This window comes from Hypanus sabinus, unplaced genomic scaffold, assembly GCF_030144855.1.
Source record: "Hypanus sabinus isolate sHypSab1 unplaced genomic scaffold, sHypSab1.hap1 scaffold_1460, whole genome shotgun sequence".
NCBI lineage: Eukaryota > Metazoa > Chordata > Chondrichthyes > Myliobatiformes > Dasyatidae > Hypanus > Hypanus sabinus.
In genome coordinates this window covers 55,089-69,310 of record NW_026779534.1, presented here as the reverse complement: position 1 = coordinate 69,310, position 14,222 = coordinate 55,089, and the positions used below count along the sequence as shown (strand labels likewise).

General features: G+C 58.0%; 1 protein-coding gene across 1 annotated transcript in view; it reads right to left on the bottom strand.

The window, feature by feature from the left end:
• Positions 1-14,222, bottom strand: part of LOC132386996 (transient receptor potential cation channel subfamily V member 6-like) — a gene marked incomplete at its 5' end in the record, with an annotated part of 84,724 nt that overhangs the window by 19,215 nt on the left and 51,287 nt on the right. Inside the window, 2 exons of the mRNA XM_059959353.1 lie at positions 3,367-3,532; positions 7,596-7,672. Of these exons, the coding sequence (XP_059815336.1) occupies positions 3,367-3,532; positions 7,596-7,672 (243 nt within the window). The remainder of the gene's footprint in view (positions 1-3,366; positions 3,533-7,595; positions 7,673-14,222) is intronic.

The following is a 14,222-nucleotide window of genomic DNA, read 5'->3' as shown; positions in this document are numbered from 1 at the left end:
GTGGGTCCTGAGGCACCTGTACCTCCTTCCTGATAGTTGAGGGGTAATAACTGTCCCTGAACCTGTTGGTGTGGGTCCTGAGGCTCCTGTACCTCCTTCCTGATAGTTGAGGGGTAATAACTGTCCCTGAACCTGGTGGTGTGGGTCCTGAGGCTCCTGTACCTCCTTCCTGATGGTTGAGGGGTAATAACTGTCCCTGAACCTGGTGGTGTGGGTCCTGAGGCTCCTGTACCTCCTTCCTGATGGTTGAGAGGTGATAACTGTCCCTGAACCTGGTGGTGTGGGTCCTGAGGCTCCTGTACCTCCTTCCAGATGGTTGAGGGGTGATAACTGTCCCTGAACCTGGTTTTGTAGGTCCTGAGGTTCCTGTACCTCCTTCCTGATGGTTGAGGAGTAATAACCTTCCCTGAACCTGTTGGTGTGGGTCCTGAAGCTCCTGTACCTCCATCCAGATGGTTCAGGGGTAATAACTGCCCCTGAACCTGGTGGTGTGGGTCCTGAGGCTCCTGTAACTCCTTCCTGATGGTTGAGGTGTGATAACTGTCCCTGAACCTGGTGGTGTGGGTCCTGAGGCTCCTGTACCTCCTTCCTGATGGTTGAGGGGTAATAACTGTTCCTGAACCTGGTGGTGTGGGTCCTGAGGCTCCTGTACCTCCTTCCTGATGGTTGAGGGGTGATAACTGTCCCTGAACCTGGTGGTGTGGGTCCTGAGGCTCCTGTAACTCCTTCCTGATGTTGGAGGGATAATAACTTTCCCTGAACCTGGTGGTGTGGGTCCAGAGGCTCCTGTACCTCCTTCCTGATGGTTGAGGGGTGATAACTGTCCCTGAACCTGTTGGTGTGGGTCCTGAGGCTCCTGTACCTCCTTCCTGATGGTTGAGGGGGGATAACCGTCCCTGAACCTGGTGGTGTGGGTCCAGAGGCTCCTGTACCTCCTTCCTGATGGTTGAGGGGTGATAACTGTCCCTGAACCTGGTGGTGTGGGTCCAGAGGCTCCTGTACCTCCTTCCTGATGGTTGAGGGGTGATAACTGTCCCTGAACCTGTTGGTGTGGGTCCTGAGGCTCCTGTACCTCCTTCCTGATGGTTGAGGGGGGATAACTGTCCCTGAACCTGGTGGTGTGGGTCCAGAGGCTCCTGTACCTCCTTCCTGATAGTTGAGGGGTAATAACTGTCCCTGAACCTGGTTTTGTGGGTCCTGAGGTTCCTGTACCTCCTTCCTGATGGTTGAGGAGTAATAACTGTCCCTGAACCTGGTGGTGTGGGTCCTGAGGCTCCTGTACCTCCTTCCTGATGGTTGAGGGGGGATAACTGTCCCTGAACCTGGTGGTGTGGGTCCAGAGGCTCCTGTACCTCCTTCCTGATAGTTGAGGGGTAATAACTGTCCCTGAACCTGGTTTTGTGGGTCCTGAGGTTCCTGTACCTCCTTCCTGATGGTTGAGGAGTAATAACTGTCCCTGAACCTGGTGGTGTGGGTCCTGGGGCTCCTGTACCTCCTTCCTGATGGTTGAGGGGTGATAACTGTCCCTGAACCTGGTGGTGTGGGTCCCGAGACTCCTGTATCTCATTCCTGATGGCTGAGGGTTGATAACTGTCCCTGAACCTGGTGGTGTGGGTCCTGAGGCTCCTGTACCTCCTTCCTGATGGTTGAGGGCTGATAACTGTTCCTGAACCTGGTGGTGTGGGTCCTGAGGCTCCTGTACCTCCTTCCTGATGGTTGAGGGGTGATAACTGTCCCTGAACCTGGTGGTGTGGGTCCTGAGGCTCCTGTAACTCCTTCCTGATGTTGGAGGGGTAATAACTATCCCTGAACCTGGTGGTGTGGGTCCAGAGGCTCCTGTACCTCCTTCCTGATGGTTGAGGGGTGATAACTGTCCCTGAACCTGGTGGTGTGGGTCCTGAGGCTCCTGTACCTCCTTCCTGATGGTTGAGGGGTAATAACTGTTCCTGAACCTGGTGGTGTGGGTCCTGAGGCTCCTGTACCTCCTTCCTGATGGTTGAGGGGTGATAACTGTCCCTGAACCTGGTGGTGTGGGTCCTGAGGCTCCTGTAACTCCTTCCTGATGTTGGAGGGGTAATAACTATCCCTGAACCTGGTGGTGTGGGTCCAGAGGCTCCTGTACCTCCTTCCTGATGGTTGAGGGGTGATAACTGTCCTTGAACCTGTTGGTGTGGGTCCTGAGGCTCCTGTACCTCCTTCCTGATGGTTGAGGGGGGATAACCGTCCCTGAACCTGGTGGTGTGGGTCCAGAGGCTCCTGTACCTCCTTCCTGATGGTTGAGGGGTGATAACTGTCCCTGAACCTGGTGGTGTGGGTCCAGCGGCTCCTGTACCTCCTTCCTGATGGTTGAGGGGTGATAACTGTTCCTGAACCTGGTGGTGTGGGTCCTGAGGCTCCTGTACCTCCTTCCTGATGGTTGAGGGGTGATAACTGTCCCTGAACCTGGTGGTGTGGGTCCTGAGGCTCCTGTAACTCCTTCCTGATGTTGGAGGGGTAATAACTATCCCTGAACCTGGTGGTGTGGGTCCAGAGGCTCCTGTACCTCCTTCCTGATGGTTGAGGGGTGATAACTGTCCCTGAACCTGGTGGTGTGGGTCCTGAGGCTCCTGTACCTCCTTCCTGATGGTTGAGGGGTAATAACTGTTCCTGAACCTGGTGGTGTGGGTCCTGAGGCTCCTGTACCTCCTTCCTGATGGTTGAGGGGTGATAACTGTCCCTGAACCTGGTGGTGTGGGTCCTGAGTCTCCTGTACCTCCTTCCTGATGGTTGAGGGGTGATAACTGTTCCTGAACCTGGTGGTGTGGGTCCTGAGGCTCCTGTACCCACTTCCTGATGGTTGAGGGGTGATAACTGTCCCTGAACCTGGCGGTGTGGGTCCTGAGGCTCCTGTACCTCCTTCCTGATGGTTGTGGTGTAATAACTGTCCCTGAACCTGGCGGTGTGGGTCCTGAGGCTCCTGTACCTCCTTCCTGATGGTTGAGGGGTGATAACTGTCCCTGAACCTGGTGGTGTGGGTCCTGAGGCTCCTGTACCTCCTTCCTGATTGTTGAGGTGTAATAATTGTCCCTGAACCTGGCGGTGTGGGTCCTGAGGCTCCTGTACCCACTTCCTGATGGTTGAGGGGTGATAACTGTCCCTGAACCTGGCGGTGTGGGTCCTGAGGCTCCTGTACCTCCTTCCTGATGGTTGTGGTGTAATAACTGTCCCTGAACCTGGCGGTGTGGGTCCTGAGGCTCCTGTACCTCGACCCTCCTCCCACCTGTCCCCCCTGTCTCATCCCCATACGCCTCCTGCCCCTTTCTCGAGGGTCCTCTTCGTAGTTGATCACGAGCGTCTTTTCCCCACCCACCCTCTCTGTCGTCTCACCTTCTGTATCATGATGGTGAACGGTCCGAGCATGGGGAATCCACGGGCGAAGAACATGACGTTACACCAGCCCAGAACCAGGGCCAGCGACATGGCCAACACCTCCCCCTGTGTGTCTGTCAGCCGCAGGGCCAGGATCAGCAGCACCAGGCAGGCGTAGCTGATTCTGTGGGTCAGAGAGAGAGAGAGAGAGAGAGAGAGAGAGAGACGGTGAGAGAGAGACGGGGTGGGGGGAGGTTGTATCACACGCAGGGTCAGAGAGAGAGAGAGACGGTGAGAGAGAGGGACGGGGTGGGGGGAGGTTGTATCACACGCAGGGTCAGAGAGAGAGAGAGAGAGACACGGTGAGAGAGAGACGGGGTGGGGGGAGGTTGTATCACACGCAGGGTCAGAGAGAGAGAGAGAGAGACACGGTGAGAGAGAGAGAGAGAGAGACGGTGAGAGAGAGAGAGAGAGACGGTGAGAGAGAGAGAGAGAGACGGTGAGAGAGAGAGAGAGAGACACGGTGAGAGGGAGAGAGAGAGACGGTGAGAGAGAGAGAGAGAGACACGGTGAGAGGGAGAGAGAGAGAGACGGTGAGAGAGAGAGAGAGAGACGGTGAGAGGGAGAGAGAGAGACGGTGAGAGAGAGACGGGGTGGGGGGAGGTTGTATCACACGCAGGGTCAGAGAGAGAGAGAGACACGGTGAGAGAGAGACGGGGTGGGGGGAGGTTGTATCACACGCAGGGTCAGAGAGAGAGAGAGAGAGAGAGACGGTGAGAGAGAGAGAGACGGGGTGGGGGGAGGTTGTATCACACGCAGGGTCAGAGAGAGAGAGAGAGAGACGGTGAGAGAGAGACGGGGTGGGGGGAGGTTGTATCACACGCAGGGTCAGAGAGAGAGAGAGAGACACGGTGAGAGAAAGACGGGGTGGGGGGAGGTTGTATCACACGCAGGGTCAGAGAGAGAGAGAGAGACGGTGAGAGAGAGACGGGGTGGGGAGAGGGTGTATGATACAGGGTCAGAGAGAGAGAGAGACGGTGAGAGAGAGGGACGGGGTGGGGAGAGGGTGTATGATACACAGGGGCAGAGAGAGAGAGAGATGGTGAGAGGGTGAGAGAGAGAGAGACACGGTGAGAGAGAGAGAGAGAGACACGGTGAGAGAGAGACGGGGTGGGGAGAGGGTGTATGATACAGGGTCAGAGAGAGAGAGAGACGGTGAGAGAGAGGGACGGGGTGGGGAGAGGGTGTATGATACACAGGGGCAGAGAGAGAGAGAGATGGTGAGAGGGTGAGAGAGAGAGAGAGGGAGAGAGAGAGAGAGAGAGAGAGAGAGAGACGGGGTGGGGGGAGGGTGTATGATACACAGGGTCAGAGAGAGAGAGAGAGAGAGACGGTGAGAGAGAGGGACGGGGTGGGGAGAGGGTGTATGATACACAGGGGCAGAGAGAGAGAGAGATGGTGAGAGGGTGAGAGAGAGAGAGAGAGAGAGAGAGAGAGAGAGAGAGAGAGACGGGGTGGGGAGAGGGTGTATGATACACAGGGTCAGAGAGAGAGAGATTGTGAGTGTGAGAGAGAGAGAGACGGGGTGGGGGGAGGTTGTATCACACGCAGGGTCAGAGAGAGAGAGAGACACGGTGAGAGGGAGAGAGAGAGAGACGGTGAGAGAGAGGGACGGGGTGGGGGGAGGTTGTATCACACGCAGGGTCAGAGAGAGAGAGAGAGAGAGAGACGGTGAGAGAGAGGGACGGGGTGGGGAGAGGTTGTATGATACAGGGTCAGAGAGAGAGAGAGATGGTGAGAGGGTGAGAGAGAGAGAGAGGGAGAGAGACAGTGAGAGAGAGAGACAGAGAGAGAGAGAGAGACGGGGTGGGGGGAGGGTGTATGATACGCAGGGTCAGAGAGAGAGTGAGACGGTGAGAGAGAGGGACGGGGTGGGGAGAGGGTGTATGATACACAGGGTCAGAGAGAGAGAGAGATGGTGAGAGGGTGAGAGAGAGAGAGAGGGAGAGAGACAGTGAGAGAGAGAGACAGAGAGAGAGAGAGAGACGGGGTGGGGGGAGGGTGTATGATACGCAGGGTCAGAGAGAGAGAGAGGTGCTTGTGTGTGTGGGAGTGAGAGAGTGTGTGGGAGAGAGAGAGGGTGAGAGGGAGATAGAGAGAGAGACAGTGAGAGAGAGAGAGGTGTGTGTGTGAGAGGGAGATGGTGAGAACGAGGGTGAGTGAGAGGGATAGAGAGAGAGAGTGTGGGAGAGAGAGAGGGTGAGAGACAGAGAAAGAGGGAGCTAGAGAGAGAGGGAGGGACAAAGAGAGAGAGAGAGGGGTGACAGGGGGCAGAGAGTGTAACTGATACGGAGACCGAGGGTCAGGGAGAGAGAGAGAAAGGGAGGGGTGAAACCGGGGTGATTTGGGATGGGATAGGGGTGATTTGGTGGGACTGAGAGATCTTTACAGAGGGGCGTGGGGATTGGGGTGACTGGAGGACCGGGAAGTTTATGGAGAGTTGGAAACGGGAGAGGGGGGATCTGGAGAGGGAGAGGGTGAGGTGAGGTTGGAGGGAGGATGGGATGAAAAGAGGGGAGGGGGCTGTGAATTCCGTGCTGGGCACTAAATCACATTAGTGGGGTCCGGGCAGAAGGGAAGGAAACAAGCTCCGTATTTGTGGGAGTTTGCAGGGCGGGCAACACGCGGTTTGCAGACCGCTGGGATAACGATCATCGAGATGACACCGTCAAAGATGGGTGTGGCATCTTTCCCGCCTCCAGCTCAGAGCCCGCGATCTAAACCCTGACGGTGTGACTCCGGGGCCAACGGACAGCCTGGCGCCTTGCTGCCCCCGAGGGAGCTTCGCTAGGCCGCCACCAAAGCCTGCGGCCTGCAGGCCGGGCGTCCGGGAGATGGGGTGCGTGGGGGCCCGCGGGCGACCCCCTCTCTCGCCGATCACAGCGCCGGAGAGGGCCCAGATCGTCTGGCGGGGGGGGAGTGGGGAACGCCCGAAGGGAAGTTTCCAGCATTCGAGGAATCTCTCCCTCAACGCCGTCACCGGATGAGGCCCGGGCGAAAGGTTTAATCAAAACGGGTTGGAGATCTGGACCCGAATTCACCTTTTATGACGTGTCCAGTTAGGTTGGAACGTTATAAAAGTTTTATGCTGCTATATTACTACGCGATTCCTGGTCGGTGCGACTGTAACGAAACCCAATTTCCCTCGGGATCGATAAAGAATGTCTGTCTGTTTAAGGTCCTTAACATTATTGCTGAGCAGGGAGATGTTGGGGTCCGAGGTCGCAGCTCCCCGGAAGCGGCTCCGCGGGCCGAGACGGCGGTTCAGAAGGCCGAGGGCTTCTGTTAGTCGGGGCATCGAGTTCAAAAGTCAGGAGGTGACGTTGGAACGGCGGGGCCCCGTCCGGAGAATCGCACCCGGCCCTGGCCGCCCCACTGCAGGAAGGGTGTCGGGGCTTCGGGGAGGGGGCAGAAGAGGGTCGCCGGGGTCCTGCCCGGTTCGGAGGGCCCGTGCTCTCACGGGAGGCCGGGGAAACTTGGGCTGTTTCCTCCGGAGCGACAGAGGCCGAGGGGAGATCGGAGAGAGGTTTACAAGATTGTGGGAGGCACAGACAGAGCGGGCAGAGAGTATCTGTTCCCCGGGGGTTGAAATCTCTAACACCGGGGGGGGGGGGGGGGGCAGGTATTGAAGGTGCGGTGGGGGGGGTGTGAGGGGTAGGTTTTTTTACCCAGAGAGTGGTAGGAGTCTGGAAACGCTCTGCCTGGGGTGCTGGGGGAGGCAAACACATTAGAGGCTTTTGAGGGAGGTTTGGAGGGGCACAGGGATGTGAGGAAGATGGAGGGAGGGTAGGTAGAGGGGGGATCAGTGTTTGGGTGTTTCAGATCTGCTTTACAGCTGGGACGGCACAACATAGTGGGCCGAAGGGCCGGTCCCTGGGCGGTCCGCTTCTCTGTCCGTACCCTATTATAGGAGAAGGAGGCAGAGAAAAAGAGGAATGAGGAGGGATGAAGGGGAAGAGAGTGTGAGGGAGGAAGGGAGGGGGACAGGGAGTCGAGAAGTCGGAGGCGGAGTGCGGGCAAGAGGGACGAGAGGGTTGCACCGGACGAATCGAGAGGGCTGAGGACAGACAGGACAGGGAGGGAGGAGGGAGTGCAGGTAAAGAGGGAGCAGAGAGAGGAGAAGAGGGGTAGTGAGAGGGGGAGGACAATGCAGAGGCTGGGGGGAAGAGGGGGCCTGCGAGACTTACATAATAACGTGGAAGGGTCCCCCGAGGGCAGTTCTCCCAAAATATCGCCGGGCACCGAAACGGAGAATGTCCGGGATCTGATCGCAGACACCAGAGAGAGAGGGAGGATTCAGAGAGGCCCCAGACTACACCCTTCCCCGACAAAGTCCTGGGGGAGAGGGGGGTCACAGAGGGACGGTGTGAGGGAGAGGGATTAACGTCAGTGTGGATACAGTCAGTGACACAGTGTCCTGGGGGAGAGGGGTCACTGAGGGACGGTGTGAGGGAGAGGGATTAACGTCAGTGGGGATACAGTCAGTGACACAGTGTCCTGGGGGAGAGGGGTCACTGAGGGACGGTATGAGGGAGCTGGATTAACGTCAGTGTGGGTACAGTCAGTGACACAGTGTCCTGGGGGAGAGGGGTCACTGAGGGACGGTGTGAGGGAGCTGGATTAACGTCAGTGGGGATACGGTCAGTGACACAGTGTCCTGGGGGAGAGGGGTCACTGAGGGACGGGGTGAGGGAGAGGGATTAACGTCAGTGGGGATACAGTCAGTGACACAGTGTCCTGGGGGAGAGGGGTCACTGAGGGACGGTGTGAGGGAGCTGGATTAACGTCAGTGGGGATACAGTCAGTGACACAGTGTCCTGGGGGACGGGGGTCACTGAGGGACGGTGTGAGGGAGAGGGATTAACGTCAGTGGGGATACAGTCAGGGACACAGTGTCCTGGGGGAGTGGGGTCACAGAGGGATGGTGTGAGGGAGAGGGATTAACGTCAGTGGGGATACAGTGAGTGACACAGTGTCCCGGGGGAGAGGGGTCACTGAGGGACTGGGTGAGGGAGAGGTATTAACGTCAGTGGGGATACGGTCAGTGACACAGTGTCCTGGGGGAGAGGGGTCACTGAGGGATGGTGTGAGGGAGAGGGATTAACGTCAGTGGGGATACAGTGAGTGACACAGTGTCCCGGGGGAGAGGGGTCACTGAGGGACTGGGTGAGGGAGAGGTATTAACGTCAGTGGGGATACGGTCAGTGACACAGTGTCCTGGGGGAGAGGGGTCACTGAGGGACGGGGTGAGGGAGAGGGATTAACGTCAGTGGGGATACAGTCAGTGACACAGTGTCCTGGGGGAGAGGGGTCACTGAGGAACGGTGTGAGGGAGAGGGATTAACGTCAGTGGGGATACAGTCAGTGACACAGTGTCCTGGGGGAGAGGGGTCACTGAGGGACGGTGTGAGGGAGAGGGATTAACGTCAGTGTGGATACAGTCAGTGACACAGTGTTCTGGGGGAGAGGGGTCACTGAGGGACGGTGTGAGGGAGAGGGATTAACGTCAGTGGGGATACAGTCAGTGACACAGTGTCCTGGGGGAGAGGGGTCACTGAGGGACGGTGTGAGGGAGAGGGATTAACGTCAGTGGGGATACGGTCAGTGACACAGTGTCCTGGGGGAGAGGGGACACTGAGGGACGGGGTGAGGGAGAGGGATTAACATCAGTGGGGATACAGTCAGTGACACAGTGTCCTGGGGGAGAAGGGTCACTGAGGGACGGTGTGAGGGAGAGGGATTAACGTCAGTGGGGATACAGTCAGTGACACAGTGTCCTGGGGGAGAGGGGTCACTGAGGAACGGTGTGGGGGAGAGGGATTAACATCAGTGGGGATACAGTCAGTGACACATGTCGTGAGGGAGAGGGGTCACTGAGGGACGGTGTGAGGGAGCTGGATTAACGTCAGTGTGGATACAGTCAGTGACACCGTGTCCGGGGGAGAGGGGTCACTGAGGGACAGTGTGAGGGAGCTGGATTAACGTCAGTGGGGATACGGTCAGTGACACAGTGTCCTGGGGGAGAGGGGTCACTGAGGGACGGGGTGAGGGAGCTGGATTAACGTCAGTGGGGATACGGTCAGTGACACAGTGTCCTGGGGGAGAGGGGTCACTGAGGGACGGGGTGAGGGAGAGGGATTAACGTCAGTGGGGATACAGTCAGTGACACAGTGTCCTGGGGGAGAGGGGTCACTGAGGGACAGTGTGAGGGAGAGGGATTAACGTCAGTGGGGATACGGTCAGTGACACAGTGTCCTGGGGGAGAGGGGTCACTGAGGGGCGGTGTGATGGAGAGGGATTAACGTCAGTGGTGATACAGTCAGTGACACAGTGTCCTGGGGGAGAGGGGTCACTGAGGGACGGTGTGAGGGAGAGGGATTAACGTCAGTGTGGATACAGTCAGTGACACAGTGTCCTGGGGGAGAGGGGTCACTGAGGGACGGTGTGAGGGAGAGGGATTAACGTCAGTGGGGATACAGTCAGTGACACAGTGTCCTGGGGGAGAGGGGTCACTGAGGGACGGTATGAGGGAGCTGGATTAACGTCAGTGTGGGTACAGTCAGTGACACAGTGTCCTGGGGGAGAGGGGTCACTGAGGGACGGTGTGAGGGAGCTGGATTAACGTCAGTGGGGATACGGTCAGTGACACAGTGTCCTGGGGGAGAGGGGTCACTGAGGGACGGGGTGAGGGAGAGGGATTAACGTCAGTGGGGATACAGTCAGTGACACAGTGTCCTGGGGGAGAGGGGTCACTGAGGGACGGTGTGAGGGAGCTGGATTAACGTCAGTGGGGATACAGTCAGTGACACAGTGTCCTGGGGGACGGGGGTCACTGAGGGACGGTGTGAGGGAGAGGGATTAACGTCAGTGGGGATACAGTCAGGGACACAGTGTCCTGGGGGAGTGGGGTCACAGAGGGATGGTGTGAGGGAGAGGGATTAACGTCAGTGGGGATACAGTGAGTGACACAGTGTCCCGGGGGAGAGGGGTCACTGAGGGACTGGGTGAGGGAGAGGTATTAACGTCAGTGGGGATACGGTCAGTGACACAGTGTCCTGGGGGAGAGGGGTCACTGAGGGATGGTGTGAGGGAGAGGGATTAACGTCAGTGGGGATACAGTGAGTGACACAGTGTCCCGGGGGAGAGGGGTCACTGAGGGACTGGGTGAGGGAGAGGTATTAACGTCAGTGGGGATACGGTCAGTGACACAGTGTCCTGGGGGAGAGGGGTCACTGAGGGACGGGGTGAGGGAGAGGGATTAACGTCAGTGGGGATACAGTCAGTGACACAGTGTCCTGGGGGAGAGGGGTCACTGAGGAACGGTGTGAGGGAGAGGGATTAACGTCAGTGGGGATACAGTCAGTGACACAGTGTCCTGGGGGAGAGGGGTCACTGAGGGACGGTGTGAGGGAGAGGGATTAACGTCAGTGTGGATACAGTCAGTGACACAGTGTTCTGGGGGAGAGGGGTCACTGAGGGACGGTGTGAGGGAGAGGGATTAACGTCAGTGGGGATACAGTCAGTGACACAGTGTCCTGGGGGAGAGGGGTCACTGAGGGACGGTGTGAGGGAGAGGGATTAACGTCAGTGGGGATACGGTCAGTGACACAGTGTCCTGGGGGAGAGGGGACACTGAGGGACGGGGTGAGGGAGAGGGATTAACATCAGTGGGGATACAGTCAGTGACACAGTGTCCTGGGGGAGAAGGGTCACTGAGGGACGGTGTGAGGGAGAGGGATTAACGTCAGTGGGGATACAGTCAGTGACACAGTGTCCTGGGGGAGAGGGGTCACTGAGGAACGGTGTGGGGGAGAGGGATTAACATCAGTGGGGATACAGTCAGTGACACATGTCGTGAGGGAGAGGGGTCACTGAGGGACGGTGTGAGGGAGCTGGATTAACGTCAGTGTGGATACAGTCAGTGACACCGTGTCCGGGGGAGAGGGGTCACTGAGGGACAGTGTGAGGGAGCTGGATTAACGTCAGTGGGGATACGGTCAGTGACACAGTGTCCTGGGGGAGAGGGGTCACTGAGGGACGGGGTGAGGGAGCTGGATTAACGTCAGTGGGGATACGGTCAGTGACACAGTGTCCTGGGGGAGAGGGGTCACTGAGGGACGGGGTGAGGGAGAGGGATTAACGTCAGTGGGGATACAGTCAGTGACACAGTGTCCTGGGGGAGAGGGGTCACTGAGGGACAGTGTGAGGGAGAGGGATTAACGTCAGTGGGGATACGGTCAGTGACACAGTGTCCTGGGGGAGAGGGGTCACTGAGGGGCGGTGTGATGGAGAGGGATTAACGTCAGTGGTGATACAGTCAGTGACACAGTGTCCTGGGGGAGAGGGGTCACTGAGGGACGGTGTGAGGGAGAGGGATTAACGTCAGTGGGGATACAGTCAGTGACACAGTGTCCTGGGGGAGAGGGGTCACTGAGGGACGGTGTGAGGGAGCTGGATTAACGTCAGTGGTGATACGGTCAGTGACACAGTGTCCTGGGGGAGAGGGGTCACTGAGGGACGGTGTGATGGAGAGGGATTAACGTCAGTGGTGATACAGTCAGTGACACAGTGTCCTGGGGGAGAGGGGTCACTGAGGGACGGGGTGAGGGAGAGGGATTAACGTCAGTGGGGATACAGTCAGTGACACAGTGTCCTGGGGGACAGGGGTCACTGAGGGACGGTGTGAGGGAGCTGGATTAACGTCAGTGGGGATACAGTCAGTGACACAGTGTCCTAGGGGAGAGGGGTCACTGAGGGACGGTGTGAGGGAGAGGGATTAATGTCAGTGGGGATACAGTCAGTGACTCTGTGTCCTGGGGGAGAGGGGTCACTGAGGGACGGGGTGAGGGAGAGGGATTAACGTCAGTGGGGATACGGTCAGTGACACAGTGTCCTGGGGGAGAGGGGTCACTGAGGGACGGTGTGAGGGAGAGGAATTAAAGTCAGTGGTGATACAGTCAGTGACACAGTGTCCTGGGGGAGAGGGGTCACTGAGGGACTGTGTGAGGGAGCTGGATTAACGTCAGTGGGGTTACAGTCAGTGACACAGTGTCCTGGGGGAGAGGGGTCACTGAGGGACGGGGTGAGGGAGCTGGATTAACGTCAGTGGGGATACAGTCAGTGACACAGTGTCCTGGGGGAGAGGGGTCACTGAGGGACGGGGTGAGGGAGCTGGATTAACGTCAGTGGGGATACAGTCAGTGACACAGTGTCCTGGGGGAGAGGGGTCACTGAGGGACGGTGTGAGGGAGAGGGATTAACGTTAGTGGGGATACAGTCAGTGACACAGTGTCCTGGGGGAGAGGGGTCACTGAGGGACGGTGTGAGGGAGAGCGATTAACGTCAGTGGGGATACAGTCAGTAACACAGTGTCCTGGGGGAGAGGGGTCACTGAGGGACGGGGTGAGGGAGCTGGATTAACGTCAGTGTGGATACAGTCAGTGACACAGGGATGGGGGAGAGGGGTCACTGAGGGACGGTGTGAGGGAGAGGGATTAACGTCAGTGGAGATACAGTCAGTGACACAGTGTCCTGGGGGAGAGGGGTCACTGAGGGACGGTGTGAGGGAGAGGGATTAACGTCAGAGGGGATACAGTCAGTGACACAGTGTCTTGGGGGAGAGGGGTCACTGAGGGGAGGTGTGAGGGAGCTGGATTAACGTCAGTGGGGATACAGTCAGTGACACAGTGTCCTGGGGGAGAGGGGTCACTGAGGGACGGTGTGTGGGAGAGGGATTAACGTCAGTGGGGATACAGTCAGTGACACAGTGTCTTGGGGGAGAGGGGTCACTGAGGGACGGGGTGAGGGAGAGGGATTAACGTCAGTGGGGATACAGTCAGTGACACAGTGTCCTGGGGGAGAGGGGTCACTGAGGAACGGTGTGAGGGAGAGGGATTAACGTCAGTGTGGATACAGTCAGTGACACAGTGTCCTGGGGGAGAGGGGTCACTGAGGGACGGTGTGAGGGAGAGGGATTAACGTCAGTGTGGATACAGTCAGTGACACAGTGTTCTGGGGGAGAGGGGTCACTGAGGGACGGTGTGAGGGAGAGGGATTAACGTCAGTGGGGATACAGTCAGTGACACAGTGTCCTGGGGGAGAGGGGTCACTGAGGGACGGTGTGAGGGAGAGGGATTAACGTCAGTGGGGATACGGTCAGTGACACAGTGTCCTGGGGGAGAGGGGACACTGAGGGACGGGGTGAGGGAGAGGGATTAACATCAGTGGGGATACAGTCAGTGACACAGTGTCCTGGGGGAGAAGGGTCACTGAGGGACGGTGTGAGGGAGAGGGATTAACGTCAGTGGGGATACAGTCAGTGACACAGTGTCCTGGGGGAGAGGGGTCACTGAGGAACGGTGTGGGGGAGAGGGATTAACATCAGTGGGGATACAGTCAGTGACACATGTCGTGAGGGAGAGGGGTCACTGAGGGACGGTGTGAGGGAGCTGGATTAACGTCAGTGTGGATACAGTCAGTGACACCGTGTCCGGGGGAGAGGGGTCACTGAGGGACAGTGTGAGGGAGCTGGATTAACGTCAGTGGGGATACGGTCAGTGACACAGTGTCCTGGGGGAGAGGGGTCACTGAGGGACGGTGTGAGGGAGAGGGATTAACGTCAGAGGGGATACAGTCAGTGACACAGTGTCTTGGGGGAGAGGGGTCACTGAGGGGAGGTGTGAGGGAGCTGGATTAACGTCAGTGGGGATACGGTCAGTGACACAGTGTCCTGGGGGAGAGGGGTCACTGAGGGACGGTGTGAGGGAGAGGGATTAACGTCAGAGGGGATACAGTCAGTGACACAGTGTCCTGGG